The 15,140-nt window shown below is 42.4% G+C and overlaps 3 protein-coding genes across 4 annotated transcripts; 1 reads left to right on the forward strand and 2 right to left on the reverse strand.

Moving 5' to 3' along the window:
* Positions 1-9: 9 nt before the first annotated feature.
* On the reverse strand, positions 10-1,624 carry il17a/f3 (interleukin 17a/f3). 2 transcript variants are annotated; one of them, XM_086018879.1, is made up of 4 exons: positions 1,554-1,624; positions 1,223-1,434; positions 878-1,021; positions 10-640 (listed from the first exon to the last, which is right to left on the reverse strand). In XM_086018879.1, the coding sequence occupies exons 1-4, from the start codon at positions 1,560-1,562 to the stop codon at positions 517-519; spliced, it is 489 nt and encodes a 162-aa protein (XP_085875005.1). In that variant the 5' UTR covers positions 1,563-1,624; the 3' UTR covers positions 10-516. The 2 variants fall into 2 exon arrangements, with proteins under 2 accessions (XP_085875005.1, XP_085875004.1); XM_086018878.1 differs by lacking the exon at positions 1,554-1,624 and having other exon boundaries at positions 1,223-1,544.
* A 1,251-nt stretch (positions 1,625-2,875) lies between these two features.
* mcm3 (minichromosome maintenance complex component 3) lies at positions 2,876-9,727 on the reverse strand. Its single transcript, XM_086018876.1, has 17 exons — positions 9,525-9,727; positions 8,864-8,976; positions 8,310-8,518; positions 8,094-8,224; positions 7,768-8,006; positions 7,518-7,626; positions 7,207-7,360; positions 6,659-6,790; positions 6,378-6,586; positions 6,127-6,301; positions 5,900-6,026; positions 5,023-5,173; positions 4,751-4,891; positions 4,558-4,670; positions 4,405-4,478; positions 3,496-3,595; positions 2,876-3,417 (listed from the first exon to the last, which is right to left on the reverse strand). The coding sequence occupies exons 1-17, from the start codon at positions 9,597-9,599 to the stop codon at positions 3,219-3,221; spliced, it is 2,451 nt and encodes an 816-aa protein (XP_085875002.1). The 5' UTR covers positions 9,600-9,727; the 3' UTR covers positions 2,876-3,218.
* Positions 9,728-10,835: 1,108 nt separating this feature from the next.
* Positions 10,836-14,065, forward strand: paqr8 (progestin and adipoQ receptor family member VIII). Its single transcript, XM_086019049.1, has 2 exons — positions 10,836-11,050; positions 12,857-14,065. The coding sequence occupies exon 2, from the start codon at positions 12,907-12,909 to the stop codon at positions 13,981-13,983; it is 1,077 nt and encodes a 358-aa protein (XP_085875175.1). The 5' UTR covers positions 10,836-11,050; positions 12,857-12,906; the 3' UTR covers positions 13,984-14,065.
* The last annotated feature ends 1,075 nt before the right edge of the window (positions 14,066-15,140 follow it).

Below are 15,140 nucleotides of genomic sequence, written 5' to 3' on the forward strand. Positions count from 1 at the left end.
TCATGTGGCTGTGGTTGTCATTATTTCTATTTATATAACGTGACATGTGGAGTACAACTGCGCCAGTGACTTAGAAATATTGAAATGATGAACGTGCTACGAAAAAATGTTACAAGAGGAAAGTTCTATTTTTACACAAAAAAATGGAAGTCCTATTTTAAGGAAAAAAGTGTAATGTTAAGAGAATAAATTCATATTCATATAAGAAAAAAAAACTTGCCACAAAAATAACACTGTGTTTTTATGAGGGGAAAAAAATAAAATCTGATTTATACAACAGAAAAGCAGTGTGGCATATAGGCATATTTTTTTTGATTTAAAAAAATGTTACAATTAAAGCTATAATTTTCTGAGGAAAATTTGCATGAGAAAATAATTTGAAGTGAAATTTTAGGAGAACCGGGTCATACTGTAATAATCTTCCAGCACTCACAAATGTGCGTTTGTGTCAGTGCAAGTACAGAAAAATAACTATAGTTCGGTAACATTGAAAGTGGCAAGCATTATGTAAATAAGTCAAACAGTACGCCTTATGCATGTACAGCCCACTGTGATCGTCTGTGTTTTTAGTCTGAACTTCGTCCTCCTACTCCTCTTCTTCTTCTTCCTCGAGTTGCTATTTGGCCTTCGGTTTGGGACTCTGTAGTCAGATGGAGCAAAATGCAGTCAAGTTATCATCAATACCAAAAAATGCCTGAATAATAAAATAGTTTCTGCACTGTTTTAAAAGTCATAATTTGTGGTAGTCCTCCTACTTTGCAATGAGTATTGAGTAATAAAAGTCTATACTGCATCGCATGGTCGGCATACAGTAATATTTTTTTTTTTAAGTGCAATTCTATATCCTCGGGACGGTACCACACACATAGTTGCCCACCTTTGCAGAACCAGGACCTGGTACTTGATAGGTTTGACCTCCAAGGTCGCATCCTCTTCTCCACTTTCGTGGCTGAGACAAGCAGAAGTCAGGCAGCGCGCACTGGAGAGCACCCGAGGGAGACGGGATGCCACACAAGACTCTCTGGAGGAAAGGTAACAGGCAGTCAGAGAAATTCCACAAGAAAATAACCATGAACCAAAACTGGTAAGTCGGGCCTGCCCTGAGTCAGAGTCAACCTACATGATGATGAGAACCAACAAATTCATCTAGAACAGTTTACTTGCAGCACTGCTTTAAAAAATAATCATAAAAGTGCATTGAGTAAATGTAAATCTTGCTCACTTGTATGTCCAGGGTGACAGAGACGTGTTGGCAATATTTGGGACAGAACCGGTGACCATCAGATCAGCTGACCCGTCCAACAAATTTTCCACCTCCAGCCTCACTTTCCTTCTCTTAAGTCCACCTTTACGGTCCACCTGGACTTTGTCCACTGGGCCTCCGGTGGTGGCGTGCAGCGCAGTGGCCAAACCCAGCAACAAGGCAACTCTCAACTTCAAAAAAAATAAAAAAAATTTAAAAAAAAACATAAAAACCATGATGAGGCACCATAATGATACTTACAAAAATGAACACATTAGGAGATAATAGAAAACAGAAAGGCTTGACTCACTGCGAACATTATCGTGACGTCCAACTTGACAGAAAAGCTCTCTTGATGTGTCTTCTACAGTGCCTTTCTGCTCTGATTGGCTCATTTTCTTTTTCCATTTTAAAAGCCACGCACTTGATGTGCAAACCGGATTAAACTTTTTTTCCTCCATCACCACTGCTAACACCCTACCTCAAATGTCATATTTCGTGGTTGTGGTTGTGAATCAGCACAACAAGTTCAAAGACCAAGTGAGATTATCAGCGCGCATCTCGAGACAAGAGGAAGCTGTAAAATGGCTGCGCTGCATTGTGAGGCGAGGCTGCATCCTTGGCACGCTTTCTATCAAAGTGCTGAGTCAAGAAGTATTCAAAGGTTTTAGGTAACCGATGTAGAGCGGCGAGAATTTGGTGGAATTAGTGACACGGGTACAGTAGGCATGTGATGAGTGTCTGAACTGAGGGCCAACGGAGGAGGTCACCGACAAAAGCATGCTTACACCTCAACTTTGTATTGTGACGATGCAAAAATAAATTAGTATAGCTCTATTGTAGTATATTGTAACATTCTGTAATTTTTATATAAGAATTGAGCAATATACTGTAGCAACTTTTCCATTTTCAATTATCTTTTTTTTTTCTTGTTTTTTATTTTTTTTTTTAAACGTGGGTGATATGAATCATCTGTGGCTTTCTAAACTCGAGATCTTGCATCCTGGATGAAGATGGTGACAAGCGCATACTCTTTTGCAGGCTGATCAGAGCCACAGATAAGCGCACAACACAGCTGTCAGCCATGTGAAGGACATCAATTGTAGGAGTTGTGTCACGCAAGGTTAACACGCAGACACTCAATCCTTCAACTTCAGATGCTATAGAACCAGGACTGTGTTCCCATACAGCCTATAAGGCAAGTTGAATTCAAGATTTTATGACTTTTAAATTCCATTTAAAGTTCAATTTAAGACCAACTTCACCAGTTCCGTGTTGTGATTGAGAGCTACATAAACTTCACTTGTCCATTGCACATCAGTTATTTAGCTTCCACAAATTGCATCATGGTATCTGAAGTCATACTGCAAATAAGAACGTTAATTTTGAGCTTTCGGTCTAATTATACAATCATAAATTCCTACTTTTGTGTTTCCATTTTATTGAGACTTTTGATAGATTGAACGACCGTGTACCCTCCACAACACCCACCCCATTATAAAAATCAGTTGCGATAGACTCCTGCTCACAGCCCTAAATGACTATTAAGTGGTGTAGAAAACGGATGGATGTTAAGCAATTCAAAACTTGATTCACACAAAAAACCTATTCAGTATAACTGCAACTACTGTATGCAGAAAACTGGAATGACATTTCACTGCAAAAAAATAAAAATAAACATGGCTTACCATTTTATTCGTTTCAAGTTTTTTTTTTAATTGCTTCCACTATTTACAGCATCTGAAGGAGAAAAATAGTACATTTGACTGCAGAGAATATATGACAATGTGAACTCTAATTATAACCATTATTAACAAAACAACTTAATCGCGCACTCGAGACACAGAAACACTGTCACAATTTCAAATAACTGTAACTATGAAAAATTTGTATGGGAAAAGCTGGAGAAACCCCATGAATATATGTTGTTTTGAAGTCCATGGAACAGAAGTGAGAGATGGTCTTTGGCATACTCTCAGATGAGGAAGATGATGTCATCAGCCACCATGACCTGGTTGTCGTCTTGCATGCGAGTCAATGCGGCGCGGACCTCCGCCTCAGTGAAGCGCACCCGACACTCTTTGTTGACGCCGTCCATCAGCGCCTGCATCTTCACCGATTGGGCGTGAGCAGACTGGAACACGGCAAACAGGGAGGACTTGAACTCCTTCAGCCTAGCGGGAGAAAAGCAAAAGTAACATAAGTAACTGTTGGAGTTCATATTTTTCGACATGTGGAAATGAGGCGCCTACCTTTCAGAAGAGAGCTCAGAGCTGGCAGCCGGTGAGGAGGTATCCATTTGGTCCTCTTCCACCTGCTTGGCCTTGGCTTTTTTCACGGTGGCGGCCTGAACTGAAGAGCACAACAACAATGTGAGACTTCCAAGAAAAAAAAATGGTGTAGTTGGGGGGGAGGATTTTTTTTTTTTTTTAACTATTATAAACCAAGTAAACATTTTTCTAATTTGTTGTGGTCTCCAGCTGTGCTGTAACACACGGATATGAGTTTCTAATATTTAAACCCTATTTAGAGTGAGCAAGATTGTGTGTGTAGTCAGCAAGTTTATGAAGTAACCATTGAAAATATAATTGAAGCATACATCTCACTACACCATGACTAGGAGGTGCTATATGCAGGTCAGATATCTGTCAGCCCCCCTAGCTAGCTAGCTAAAGATAGACATAAGTATGGATATACAGTCGATAGATAGAGACATAGATATAGAGTGATAGATAGATATTTATACATATCTAGATAGAGAAATTATGGGGGGGAAATGTAATTAATTTTTAGACTTATTGGTATAAATGTAGGCTAAATGCAAAAAAAACATCTTTTTTTTTTGTTTTTTTTTACTTGCCAATACCCCGTGGCAGTATTGGAAAATATGCTATGGTTTTTAGCATTTAGCCTACATTTTATCAATACATTCATACGAGTTTGCCGGTCAAACATGTTTACTCGATATTGGCAGTTCCATGCTTCGGTAGGAACATGCTTTTGGTGTGTTTAATACTTTTATTGAAAAAAAAACAACAACAAAAACGTGATAACTTCAACAAAATGAAGTCATGAAAATCACACTGCACCTCCACCTATCAGTCAGGCCCCGCCTTAGCCATGGAAGTTAAAAAGTCTGAAAGGTGTAATAAAGGTCTTACTGTCAGGAACGTCCTGCTCTTCACTGAAGTCATACGGACTGTAAGGCTCGCTGCCCTGAGACCCACGGCGCACCCTTCAGGACACATAGGTTATTTTTAGGGGCTGCAAAGACAGACTCTTAACTTGTGAGCGAAAATACTGGAATTGTGTACCTCTTTCTCTGAGATCTCTGTGACTGCTGAGTAGATGCCGCCTCTTCATCGTCCTCCTCATCCGAGCCAGAAGCATGTTCCTTTCTGGAACGCTTCTTTTCTTTCTCGAGAACCTGCATGAAAGCACACGTTTGTCACCTTGCTGCTCAAACAACCCAACTTGCTCTCGGCGCTCGCTTGATCAGCACCACACCTTCTTGAAGTAGGCGAACTGGACGAGCTCAACCGCAACCTCCGAATCCTCCATCTCCACGACTTTGCTCATGCGGGCCTTGGCGTGAGCCGTGGACAGACGGATCAGAGTCTCCAGCGTTCGGGCCGTCACTGGGGACGTCTGAGGCGGAGACGGGATGTTAAATGCGGGCGCAGAGCTCAGCACCAAAAAGACAATTTAGTGTAGTTTTCTTTTTTATTCAAAAATTACAGCCTTTGCGATTTTAAATATTTTTCAGCCCTACTGCTCACCCTGGCAATATCAGCACCCATCTGCTCCTGGCTCCTGAGCCTTGAGTACTCTTCTGCGATGTGATTGGCTGCCTCCTCTGTCAGCACCGGCGTCAGTCCTTTGGCGATGTGGATGTACTTTCTCATGAATTCCTTGCTCACAATCTTCTCTCTGAAACATTCAGAATCTGCCATATAATAATCTGCCGAGGTGGTTAATTTGGTGGCAGGGTTATGAGCAGTTTAGAAATCAATTACTCTTAGAGCAGCTTCATTACTCATTGATGTATTGTAAACACTTGGCTTCAAAAGGGGTAAACTGAAATGACACTGTTCTATATAGACGTATCTGAAGGTAACTTGTAGCCCAAAATTTGGTTGGCAACAACAACATAAAAAGACAATGATTTTTTTTTTTTTTTTTCCCCCAAAACAAGCGACAGATCACAACTGAAGAAACTAAGTTGGCTCGACATAGTTGGGACGCATGGACTCATCTCCCCGACAACAAGTCGATGTCCTGGCATGCCGCTGGGACAAAGCACACATACTGGCTCATACACACTGAATTGATCACATAAATGCAATACACAACCATATCTATCAACAGCTTTGTTGTCTTCCCCCCAAACCCTCTCCCTTCCTCTATTGTGGCGCAACTGCAGAAAGGGATGTGGTGGCGCCCTGACCACTGCAGGATTGCTGCAATGTCCCCCCCGAAACACTCCCCACCCCCACCTTTTTCTTAGGGGAGCTCAGACTGGGGTTGCCCCCACACCCTGCCACCAGGTTGTGTCTGTTCCACCCGGTGGTACAATCAAAATAAAAACCATTCTTCTTGATTCAAATCAAGGGAACGATTATTTGTTTTTGTCACTATAACAAAAAATGACTCTACCTCTTTTTTTTGTTTCCATGCAGCAAGTTGTTGTGTTTCTCATAGACCTGCAGCTCTTCGTGCTCCTGCGCCACAACATCCGGATCGTCTGTGGCCAAGACGTCTACCGAGCCACCCAGAGCCATCGCTAAATAGAAAAGTCATGATATTAATAAAAAAAAAAAAAAAAATAAGTGACATATCCAAATGATAACGTTTAATTTCTGGATGAAGCCGAACCGCAGTACCTGCACCCTCCTGCTCACGGGGGTCACGATAGCGGTGCATCCTGAGAACGTGGTCCGAGATCTCCCGGTCCTGCTCGGGGTCCATCTGATCCAGCACGATGAAGAGGAGGTCGAAACGGGACAGCAAAGAGTCCTGCAGTCCGATGTTCTCCATGGGGGTTTTGTACTGGTCGTACTGACGAGGACAAAAAGAGGCGCACGGTGAGCACGTCCTGTTCAGGAGGCGACGTGAGCTTCTTCCTGGAACTCACCCTGCCGTAGACGGGGTTAGCTGCCGCCAGAACCGAGCAGCGGGCATTCAGGCGGGCGTGGATGCCGGCTTTGGCGATAGTGACCCGACCCTGCTCCATGACCTCATGGATGGCTGTGCGGTCCATGTCGGACATCTTGTCAAACTCATCGATGCACACCACGCCGCGGTCGGCCAGCACCATGGCGCCGGCCTCCAGGCGCCGCTCCCCTTGGGGTGGACGCAAAGATTAATCAATCTGATTGGACAGAAAGGAAATCAGATGGTGTACCATTTCCCTACCAGTTTCCTGGTCAGTGGTGACGGCGGCGGTCAAGCCCACCCCAGAGGAGCCCCGTCCAGTGGTGGGGATTGCTCTTGGTGCAGTGTGGAGAACGTAACGCAGAAGCTGAGACTTGGCAACGGAAGGGTCACCTGAAAGAAAACCAATGCAAGACGTATTACTTTTACAGAAAGGGGAATTGAATTTTGTCGGGTGCGCCCCCACTCTTCTGTTTGAAAGTATTCTCTAATATTGTGTTTGTGGAATATGAGTTAAGCAGTAAAATCCATCTGTTTTTATTCATTCAGGGGGCGGGCATTTTATGCAGCACCGCCCACTGACGTCTAAGTTCCCTTAGGCTCGCATTCCAACCAATCATGGCTCAGCTTCAGAAAACAGGTGAGCCATGATTGGTCGTTAACTGCGCAACTGTGATGTCATTTTCAGTCGACAGAAGTGACAAAATGGCCGCCCCCGAGATGAATAAAGGAAAAATTCAAAACCAGCAAACCCGCTCTACAAATTGCTCCTGAATCTGCTAACGCTGTTACAAAATTAGTTCTCGTACCAATGAGCAGGATGTTTATGTCCCCTCTGATTCGCGAGCCGTTTTCCAGCACCTTTTCCACACCGCCGAGCAACATGCAGAGAATTGCCTTCTTGATGTATTCATGGCCATGGATGCTGGGGGCCAGTGAGCGGGACAGCTGATCAAAAACATTCTAGATGAAGGTAGAAAGACGAGCATGTTAAACGAAGACATTAAAAAGAGTATCCCGAAAAATGGTTTTGCTTGTTGCTCAATCTTCCCCACTTCATAAAACTATCAAAACGATGCAACTGCGAACAGCAGGACTGAGCTGACAGTGACTGACTTACTCCAGAGCGACTGCGACAGAAGTTTCTAATTTTGCTGATGTCGTCAGCGTTGAAGGTTGGCGACGCTTCCTTGCTCATTTGTTTGATATGACAAGCGATCATGATGGTCCTGGACGAAATAAAGAGTCAATTAAGAATATGAACTAAAGAGTAACCAAATGCCTCGTCAATCGTTGTCCATGCAAATATGTCAACATAAAAAAAAACGTTCCACATAAAAGTGTAAGCAAAGAATATTAAAACGTTTCACCTGAATGTTCCGGAAGTAAAGCCTCCCTTCTTTCCAGGCAGGCAGCGGTACGTCCCGATGACCTGCACTCTGTCTCCCGGTTTGACCACATCCACCAAGTCATTGTCCAGAATGATGTCCACAGAGCGAGGCAACTGGCCCGCGGGGGCTTTTTCTGGCATCTCCTGTACCGTGATGGTCTGGTGGTCCTTGTAGACGGACAGACCAAACTCTGTCTCAAGAGGATTGTTCTCCTCGTCCTGTTAGGAAGGAACCCAAGAGGGAAGACTGATGCTATTGTGTTCCGAAGTGTGAGAAGCAGCTAAAGCTAGCATGTGTTTTGATACCTTGGTGGGGTAGATGGAATTAGAAGGAAAAGCATCCAAGGAGGTCATATCTGTGTACTTCCTCTCCATGGTCTTGTTGGTGGCAGGACAGTAGTGGACGCTGCGCACCACTTTGGGGCGCACAAGAGAACCTAAGGAAAATTGAAGGCATTATGATATTTAAAAGGAATGTCCGTGGTATGCTTCAAACTCTACAGATATCAGATAGAAACTCACACTTGGTGATGATGCCCTCCACACAAACCATACTGCCGAGCAGCCTTGATGTGAGCGTCCTAGGGGTGACGTGTTTGGAGCCGAAGCTTCCCTCCAAGCCGATGTTGAACTCCTCGTACTGTTTGGCGTAAGTGGCGTCTACAGAGGCCACCAGGTCCTTCAGGGCCAGCTGGAAGGCCATCAGCTCTTCAAAAGCGTTGTTCATCAACCTGACAGTGTGAAACACTGAATTTATCTAAACATGATATGAGTAAATAAACAAATAGAACCTACATATATACATAAAAATAAAGTCTACTGAGTGTTCTAAATTGCAGCCTCTGCAATTACAAATTTGCATTCTACTACACTACGATGACAATTAGAATTCAATTACATGTTCAACACTAATATAAATATTGAAAATGTCTTGTTAAGTTCTATCCAGAGCAATTTGTGGATTAGTTTAAACTAACCCATATCGAGTCAGAAACACAAACACCACAACAGACTGCTTTTGTGATGCCACATCTGCTTGTTGTTTATCGTATTCTAATAACAACACGTTCGCTCACTTTGCAGCCCGCACGTCGTTGCGTCTCCTCAGGTCGTTAATGTTGACGATGAGACGAGACTTGTTCTCGCTGATCATGTCCCGGACTTTGCTCTGGTAAATGCCCTGGTCTTGCTGAAATACAAAGTATGCACATTTCAGCTTCATCACAAATTATTCCCCAAAAATACAATCACGTCAAAAAAATGAAATATAGGGACAGTCTAAAACGCGTAATAGAAAACAATATATATCAAAATGGTTTAATATGCAAACAACTTTGATCAATCGTCACCCAAATCTATTTGCACATCTCTATTCAAATAGGAGCTTTCCTCTCCTTAGGCACTCACTACAGAAGCTTGATTTCACTTCACGATAATGCTTAACGTCCATATAATCCCAAAATATTGCGGCGAATATTCCGATAGATGCAGTTGCTGAAGTGGTCACAAGTAGAGATGTGCACATACATTTTGATGACGATACATCGCGGTTTTTCTGACATTAAGCAAAGTTTTTTTTAACGATTCCTGAAGCGTTTTAGACGGTCCCGAAATATTTGTGGTGCAGTAGTTGGAGATATGCATTAATACGGCTAAAAGAGTCATTACTTTTGGTCGGCAACACATGTGTTCATTGGGGCACACGGTAACTTCATAATATAGTATAATGAAACTTACATCATCATCCAGGAAGTCCAGATAATCCCTCTGCGCCTCCCTCATCAAGCGATCATCTACAACATCGTTAGCCATAATGCAAGAGTTTGTGTATATTTACGAAGGAAAACTAATAATTGTTACACAGTCCCGGACGGATACGCAGCTTATGTAGTCTGTCCGCACAATGAAGACTTTTCGCGCCACGGCGTCCTGACGCAAGGAGAACGTAACACCCGATTGGTTAATAAGGTTCCGCGTTCTGGCAGTGTCATTACATCTGTCCAATGAGTGTATTTTGCGTGTTCACGTGACCCAGCCCCTCGAAGAACTCCCGCGAAAATAAAATCGGAAGACACTCCCGACGAGAAAAGCGCAACTATAATTTCGACAGGTTTCAGCGTTGTCCGGGAGATGGCGACACTTCATATGTTCTCATTTTGTTATGACGTTGTGGGAGAAATTGAAATAAGGCCAGCACTACATCGTTTTCAAAATATTTGTTTGTGAACTGTGAAGAAAATAATGCACGCACTTTCGGGCCACTGTACTATAAATCCCCATTCCAAAGCATGGTTGGGAAACACGATGTATATCCGCTCCAGCAGGCATATGGGTAATGTAGTCAATTAGTTTATTATTCATCAAACCCACTTAATTCACATATTTGTTAATTATTGAGTATTTTGAGAGGAGGTGTGTAGAGCGTCACTGTAGTAAGAACTGTGTCTGATATTTTGACTCATTTACTATTGCAAGCATCTCAAGACTGACCACGTAGCATCTGGTGAAAACCTCTGGTAGTGTTAAATAACATTGAGCAAAATCGAGCATACTGTAAATGCATTATTTTTACAACAGTTACGTGCAACTAGCGACCACACTGGGGTGAAAAAAAACAATAAAATAAATAAATAAATAAATACATTGGATTGTACCCATTTGCGACCTCAACCTGTTCCAGGCGAATGAATGTAAACAACAAACATGGCCGATCGCGATGAACTGTTTTTTGTTTTGTTTCTCAAAACACGTTTTGACCTCCAGCAAACTTGCCTTCATAATTTCAATTGATTTAAATAAAGATATATCAATTTCACCGAATAACTTCATGCAGGGAGATCGCGTAATATATTTTAACGCAGTCTACAAATCATGTTGTTACGTAATGAAGATACATGAATATATTTTTATAATGGCAAAAATTATGCTTCACCATTCACGGTCTGTGTCTCTTTGGGGATCGAGTGACGTCAGATTGAAGCACCTCGGTGAAGTCTCGGTGATTTTTTTTCCCCCCCGACTCGCGATTGGACCTCCCAGTTTGAGTGGCGTTCCAGTGCTCTTTTCCTGGTCGGAGGTCGGAAAACTCTGACTTCCCATTTTCATGGAATGCAGCATAAAACCTCCACATGTCGTCATGTTCTTAGGCTGTGGAATATTTGAGGGAGGCGAGACGAGCAAGTGTTGAAACTTGCGTTGCCTCGTGCAGAGACGTGCAACGTTACGTTCTCCAGGAGGACAACGGTTTCCATCTACACGCGCAGGTGCGATCAGCTCATCTATTTGGTTTATTGTAGCAAAATCAAGTGGTTCGAATTTGTTGTGAATAGCTTCATATTTACTTCATGCTGCATAGTTTTTCAGTCACTTAACCTGTGTTACTAGAGCTCTCTGTTCAATAGGGAGTTTAAAGTTTAAACTAGACTTAAACGCATTAGTTTAAACTTTAAAGTAAACTTTAAAGTTTAAACTTTAAACTAATGCGTGTCAAATGTTTGAATAGCCAGTAATTGTAGAAAGGGCCAAGAGGGGATTGCACTTGTGCCCTGACATGGGTGTGGGTTCTTTCTGACTATTCCACCTCGTATATTTACCTTACTGACAGCAGTAGATTACATTATTTTGTGCATGATAACGTGATACTTACTCACTGTTTGAATGCATATCTTCTTTTTTGTATTTGTGAAGAAATACACAGCAATTCTCCTCACCTTGTCTCTCTCTTAGGTTTTAATTGTTGGAAAAAGGGGAAAAAAATGTTTATCTGGGTTTGGAATTGTCATGTGCTTCGGACTCGCTGGCCAACTTTCCTTTGCCCTTTAATCCCATGAATAAATTCTTTGTGAAACAAAAAAACGCATCTTAGTTCATATTGTTTCGGGTTTAAGTGAAAGCAAGTGTGAGTGATTTCAACCTATGAATATGAGACCACATCTTTGTAACCTCAAAAATAGATTGAAATTTGGATGTCAAACTGTGACATTAAATGGAGGTTGAGATGATGTCCAGTATTGTCACTTCTCACACTATATCATGATTTTGATCATTTTTTATTATTATTTTTTTAATTTAACCTCCAGGTAAAGAGTAGGTTCTCATTTGATGCTGACCTGGTTGTAATGGAGGACCAAGCTACTGTACCAAAATTGACGCACGGAATGTATGATTACATTCAATAAATTAAAACATCGATCACGAGTGTGTGTGTCGCGGCTGGATGACTCAGTGAGTAGCACCGCTGGCGTTCAACTCTCGTCAGGGTAAATAGTTGCATCCAGTTTGGTCCCTCAGCAAAAAAAAAAAAAAGTTCAAAATGGCATCGTATGTCACAAGATAACTTGATACAGTCCACCAAAAACAGTGAAACAATATTTGTATACCCTCACAGTGCAGTGCAATTATTCAAATGTTTATATAAAATTCTGTATTAATTTTCATACATGCTTGCATAGGACCAGTAAGTGAATGAATATTTTAAATAAATTTGTATTCATGAATGGGATTTAAATTTAGTCAAAACCAGCATTGAAATGACGACGTCACGTAATATAAAACTGCAGTCTTTTTTTTTTTATGCGGGCCCATTACATTGGAACAATATTGTTTCTACGGCGGCGTCCTAGCTGGTAAGCTGCATTGACCGCATTCAGTCTCAATAATGAGTCATGTCAACAAATAGAACAACAGAGGTGGATGCAGCTTTTCTGTGTTTACGTCTTGAAAGATGACAGCAAGAAAACGGACCACTGCAGCAAAATGAAAATTATGAAGTATAATGACGCCGTGGCCCGTACCGAACTAGTTAGCTCAGATGTTACTATTATCATTTTTGCTGTGTATCCTCAATGCAAGCACAATTTCTAATCTGCTTGACAACTGAGTATGTAGATGTCTTACTTTGCAGTACTTTCGCCCGTAGAAAATAATATCTAGTAAAGCTGGGCTGATTTGAATAGGTATTGTACAGTGGGAAGGGGGCATTATTATAGATACATTTGACTTGACTTGACATTATTGAAGAACGGCTCAGCATTCATTCACAATTGAATTCTTCAATTTTTTTCTTCCAGCGTTAGCCACCAGTGTCCAGTTCAGTGTCTTCCATCTGTAAGACGCAGCGATGTCGGGAGAGTTTCTACAGCGACTCGGCACTCTCATCGAAAGTGCAAAGCAGATCGGCCAACTCCCCCGACTTTGCGACCTAATATCATCCTCCTTGCCGCTGCCCAGCCCCACTGTCGTTTCCAGCCAAGTCCCCAACCTGTTTCGGGAACCCTACATTTTGTCAGGTTACCGTCCTCTCCATCAGAAGTGGCACTGTTACCTCTTCAGCCTCTTCCAGAGACATAACGAAACCCTCAATGTTTGGACTCACTTGCTGGCCGCCTTTGTGCTCCTCCGACAGTGGTGGGCTAAAACAGGAGCCATGGGGTACACCTTTACGGCGGCCTCTCTGCCTTTATGCCTGTTCTTTGTGTCTTCGCTGGTGTATTTGTTCTTCAGTGCGGCAGCTCATCTCTTTCAGTCTCACTCCGAGCATGCACACTATTTTTTGTTCTTCATGGACTATGTGGGCGTGGCCGTTTATCAATATGGATGTTCCCTTGGACATTATTTTTATGCATCTGAGCCAGTGTGGAGAGACAGCGGCTTTGGCTCTCTGTTCCTGCCCGGCGCTGCTTTCTTGGGCTGGCTTTCCTGCGCTGGCAGCTGTTTCGCCAAATCCAGATATCAGCGGCCGTATCCCGTGGGTCGTAAAATATGTCAGCTGATCCCCGCCACCCTCGCGTATCTGCTGGACATCAGTCCTGTGCTTCATCGGCTTTCAACTGCGGCCTGGATGGAGGAGCCTTCACTGCCCTTCCACGCCCTACAGATCACTTCTTTCCTTTTGGGCGCAGTCTTTTTCTCCTGCCCCATACCTGAGCGCTTCTTCCCAGGCCGCTGTGACTTTCTGGGCCACGGTCACCAGATCTTTCACCTGTTTTTGTCCCTGTGCACACTGTTTCAGCTGGAGGCTCTCTTTCGGGACTATGTCAGGCGGAGGGATACAGTGGTGAAGACATTTGGTGAGAGCCAGCTGTGGTGTGCCTGTATATCCTTCCCCGCCCTGTTCCTGTTTTGCATTTTGACAGCACTTGTAGCAATGAGGCACAAAAAGAAACAACTACAGGGTCAAAAACAGAGAGACAATTAAGAAATGTGTGCATAAATAGAGTCAGAAAATGATTGGTAAGAAAACCGGCAATGGAATGCAAAATAAATGTGAAGTATTACAACAGACTTGTCAAAGTTATTTTCAAAATATTTCACAGCTGATTCAAGGACGAAATATTTGGCACGTTGCACTTCACAGTTGCAGAACACTCACTAAAGTTTTCCTCAATGAATCATTCCTGTTGCTGCTGCTGAAGGAGTCTAAGCTGAGCGAGTTACAAGTAACAGTCAGTAACTTTGTTGCTCTATAAAAGTAATTACCATGCATTTTGGACATTTTAAATAATTAATCAGCTCAACTGTTTATTAAACACGTTTGTTGATCACATACAAAACATTAGTATGTTTTTGCCAAGTTGTTTTATATGACATTTTTGGCCACGAGTGGGCAATCAAGTCCAAAATATGAAAGCACTGAGCTTCTTTATTTATACCAAACGGGCTGATCGGAGACTGTGGACCGGCGGCCGGATGTGGCCCGCGAGCCGAAATGCTCAGGTCCGTTTTTGACTACTGCTCCTCAATAATGCGGCGTCTCTATTGAGATGAGACAAACTGGCTTCGCTGTCCTTTATCAGAGTCAATTAGAGAGAGGGATGCCAGGGAACAATACTGCTATACATTTGGAAAAATGACGACAGCATGACTAATGCTGCTTATTTCCAACCCCTTTTTATCTGGTTAAAAAAAACAACTATCCTGCCCTATGCTGCAATTAAATGTTATATATATATATATATATATATATATATATATATATATATATATATATATAAAAAACATTTTATTTTTTCAGATTTTTGTGGTGCCCCCTGGAGGCCACAGCGCCCTTAGCATTTGCCTATTTTGCCTGCTCTGACAACTAGCGTCACACGCAGTCATTGTCAGAGCAAACAAAACTTCACTGTTTAATACTGTGTGGGCACTTTGTCTATTTGTTAATCTGCTGTCTACATCCTGGTGCGTGGAGATTAATGCAACAATGAACGAACTAGCTGTCCCAAAATATGATCTCCCAGTCAGATTTAGTAAATAGCCAACGTTACCCCATGAAAGTAGAATCCATTTCATTGTTGACCTTTTCCTCTAACTTTACCTTGGCGCACCTCAAACATGCAAGGGTGTGTCTGTACCAAT

Source organism: Filicampus tigris, chromosome 20 (assembly GCF_054856515.1).
Source record: "Filicampus tigris isolate MCC_2025a chromosome 20, RoL_Ftig_1.0, whole genome shotgun sequence".
In the NCBI taxonomy this organism is placed as follows: Eukaryota; Metazoa; Chordata; class Actinopteri; order Syngnathiformes; family Syngnathidae; genus Filicampus; species Filicampus tigris.

Bases quoted from the DNA above. Each gene is read 5' to 3' on its own strand.
- il17a/f3 (XM_086018878.1), bottom strand. From the start codon at position 1,479: ATGGTTTTTATGTTTTTTTTTAAATTTTTTTTATTTTTTTTGAAGTTG. The intron at 1,022-1,222 runs GTGAGCAAGATT...CCTTTCCTCCAG, and splicing joins CTGTCACCCTGGACATACAA to AGAGTCTTGTGTGGCATCCC. The intron at 641-877 runs GTGGGCAACTAT...ATCTGACTACAG, and splicing joins CAGGTCCTGGTTCTGCAAAG to AGTCCCAAACCGAAGGCCAA.
- mcm3 (XM_086018876.1), bottom strand. From the start codon at position 9,599: ATGGCTAACGATGTTGTAGATGATCGCTTGATGAGGGAGGCGCAGAGG. The intron at 8,007-8,093 runs GTATCAAAACAC...CCTTCCTAACAG, and splicing joins ATTCCATCTACCCCACCAAG to GACGAGGAGAACAATCCTCT. The intron at 7,627-7,767 runs GTGAAACGTTTT...TATTTCGTCCAG, and splicing joins TTTACTTCCGGAACATTCAG to GACCATCATGATCGCTTGTC.
- paqr8 (XM_086019049.1), top strand. From the start codon at position 12,907: ATGTCGGGAGAGTTTCTACAGCGACTCGGCACTCTCATCGAAAGTGCA.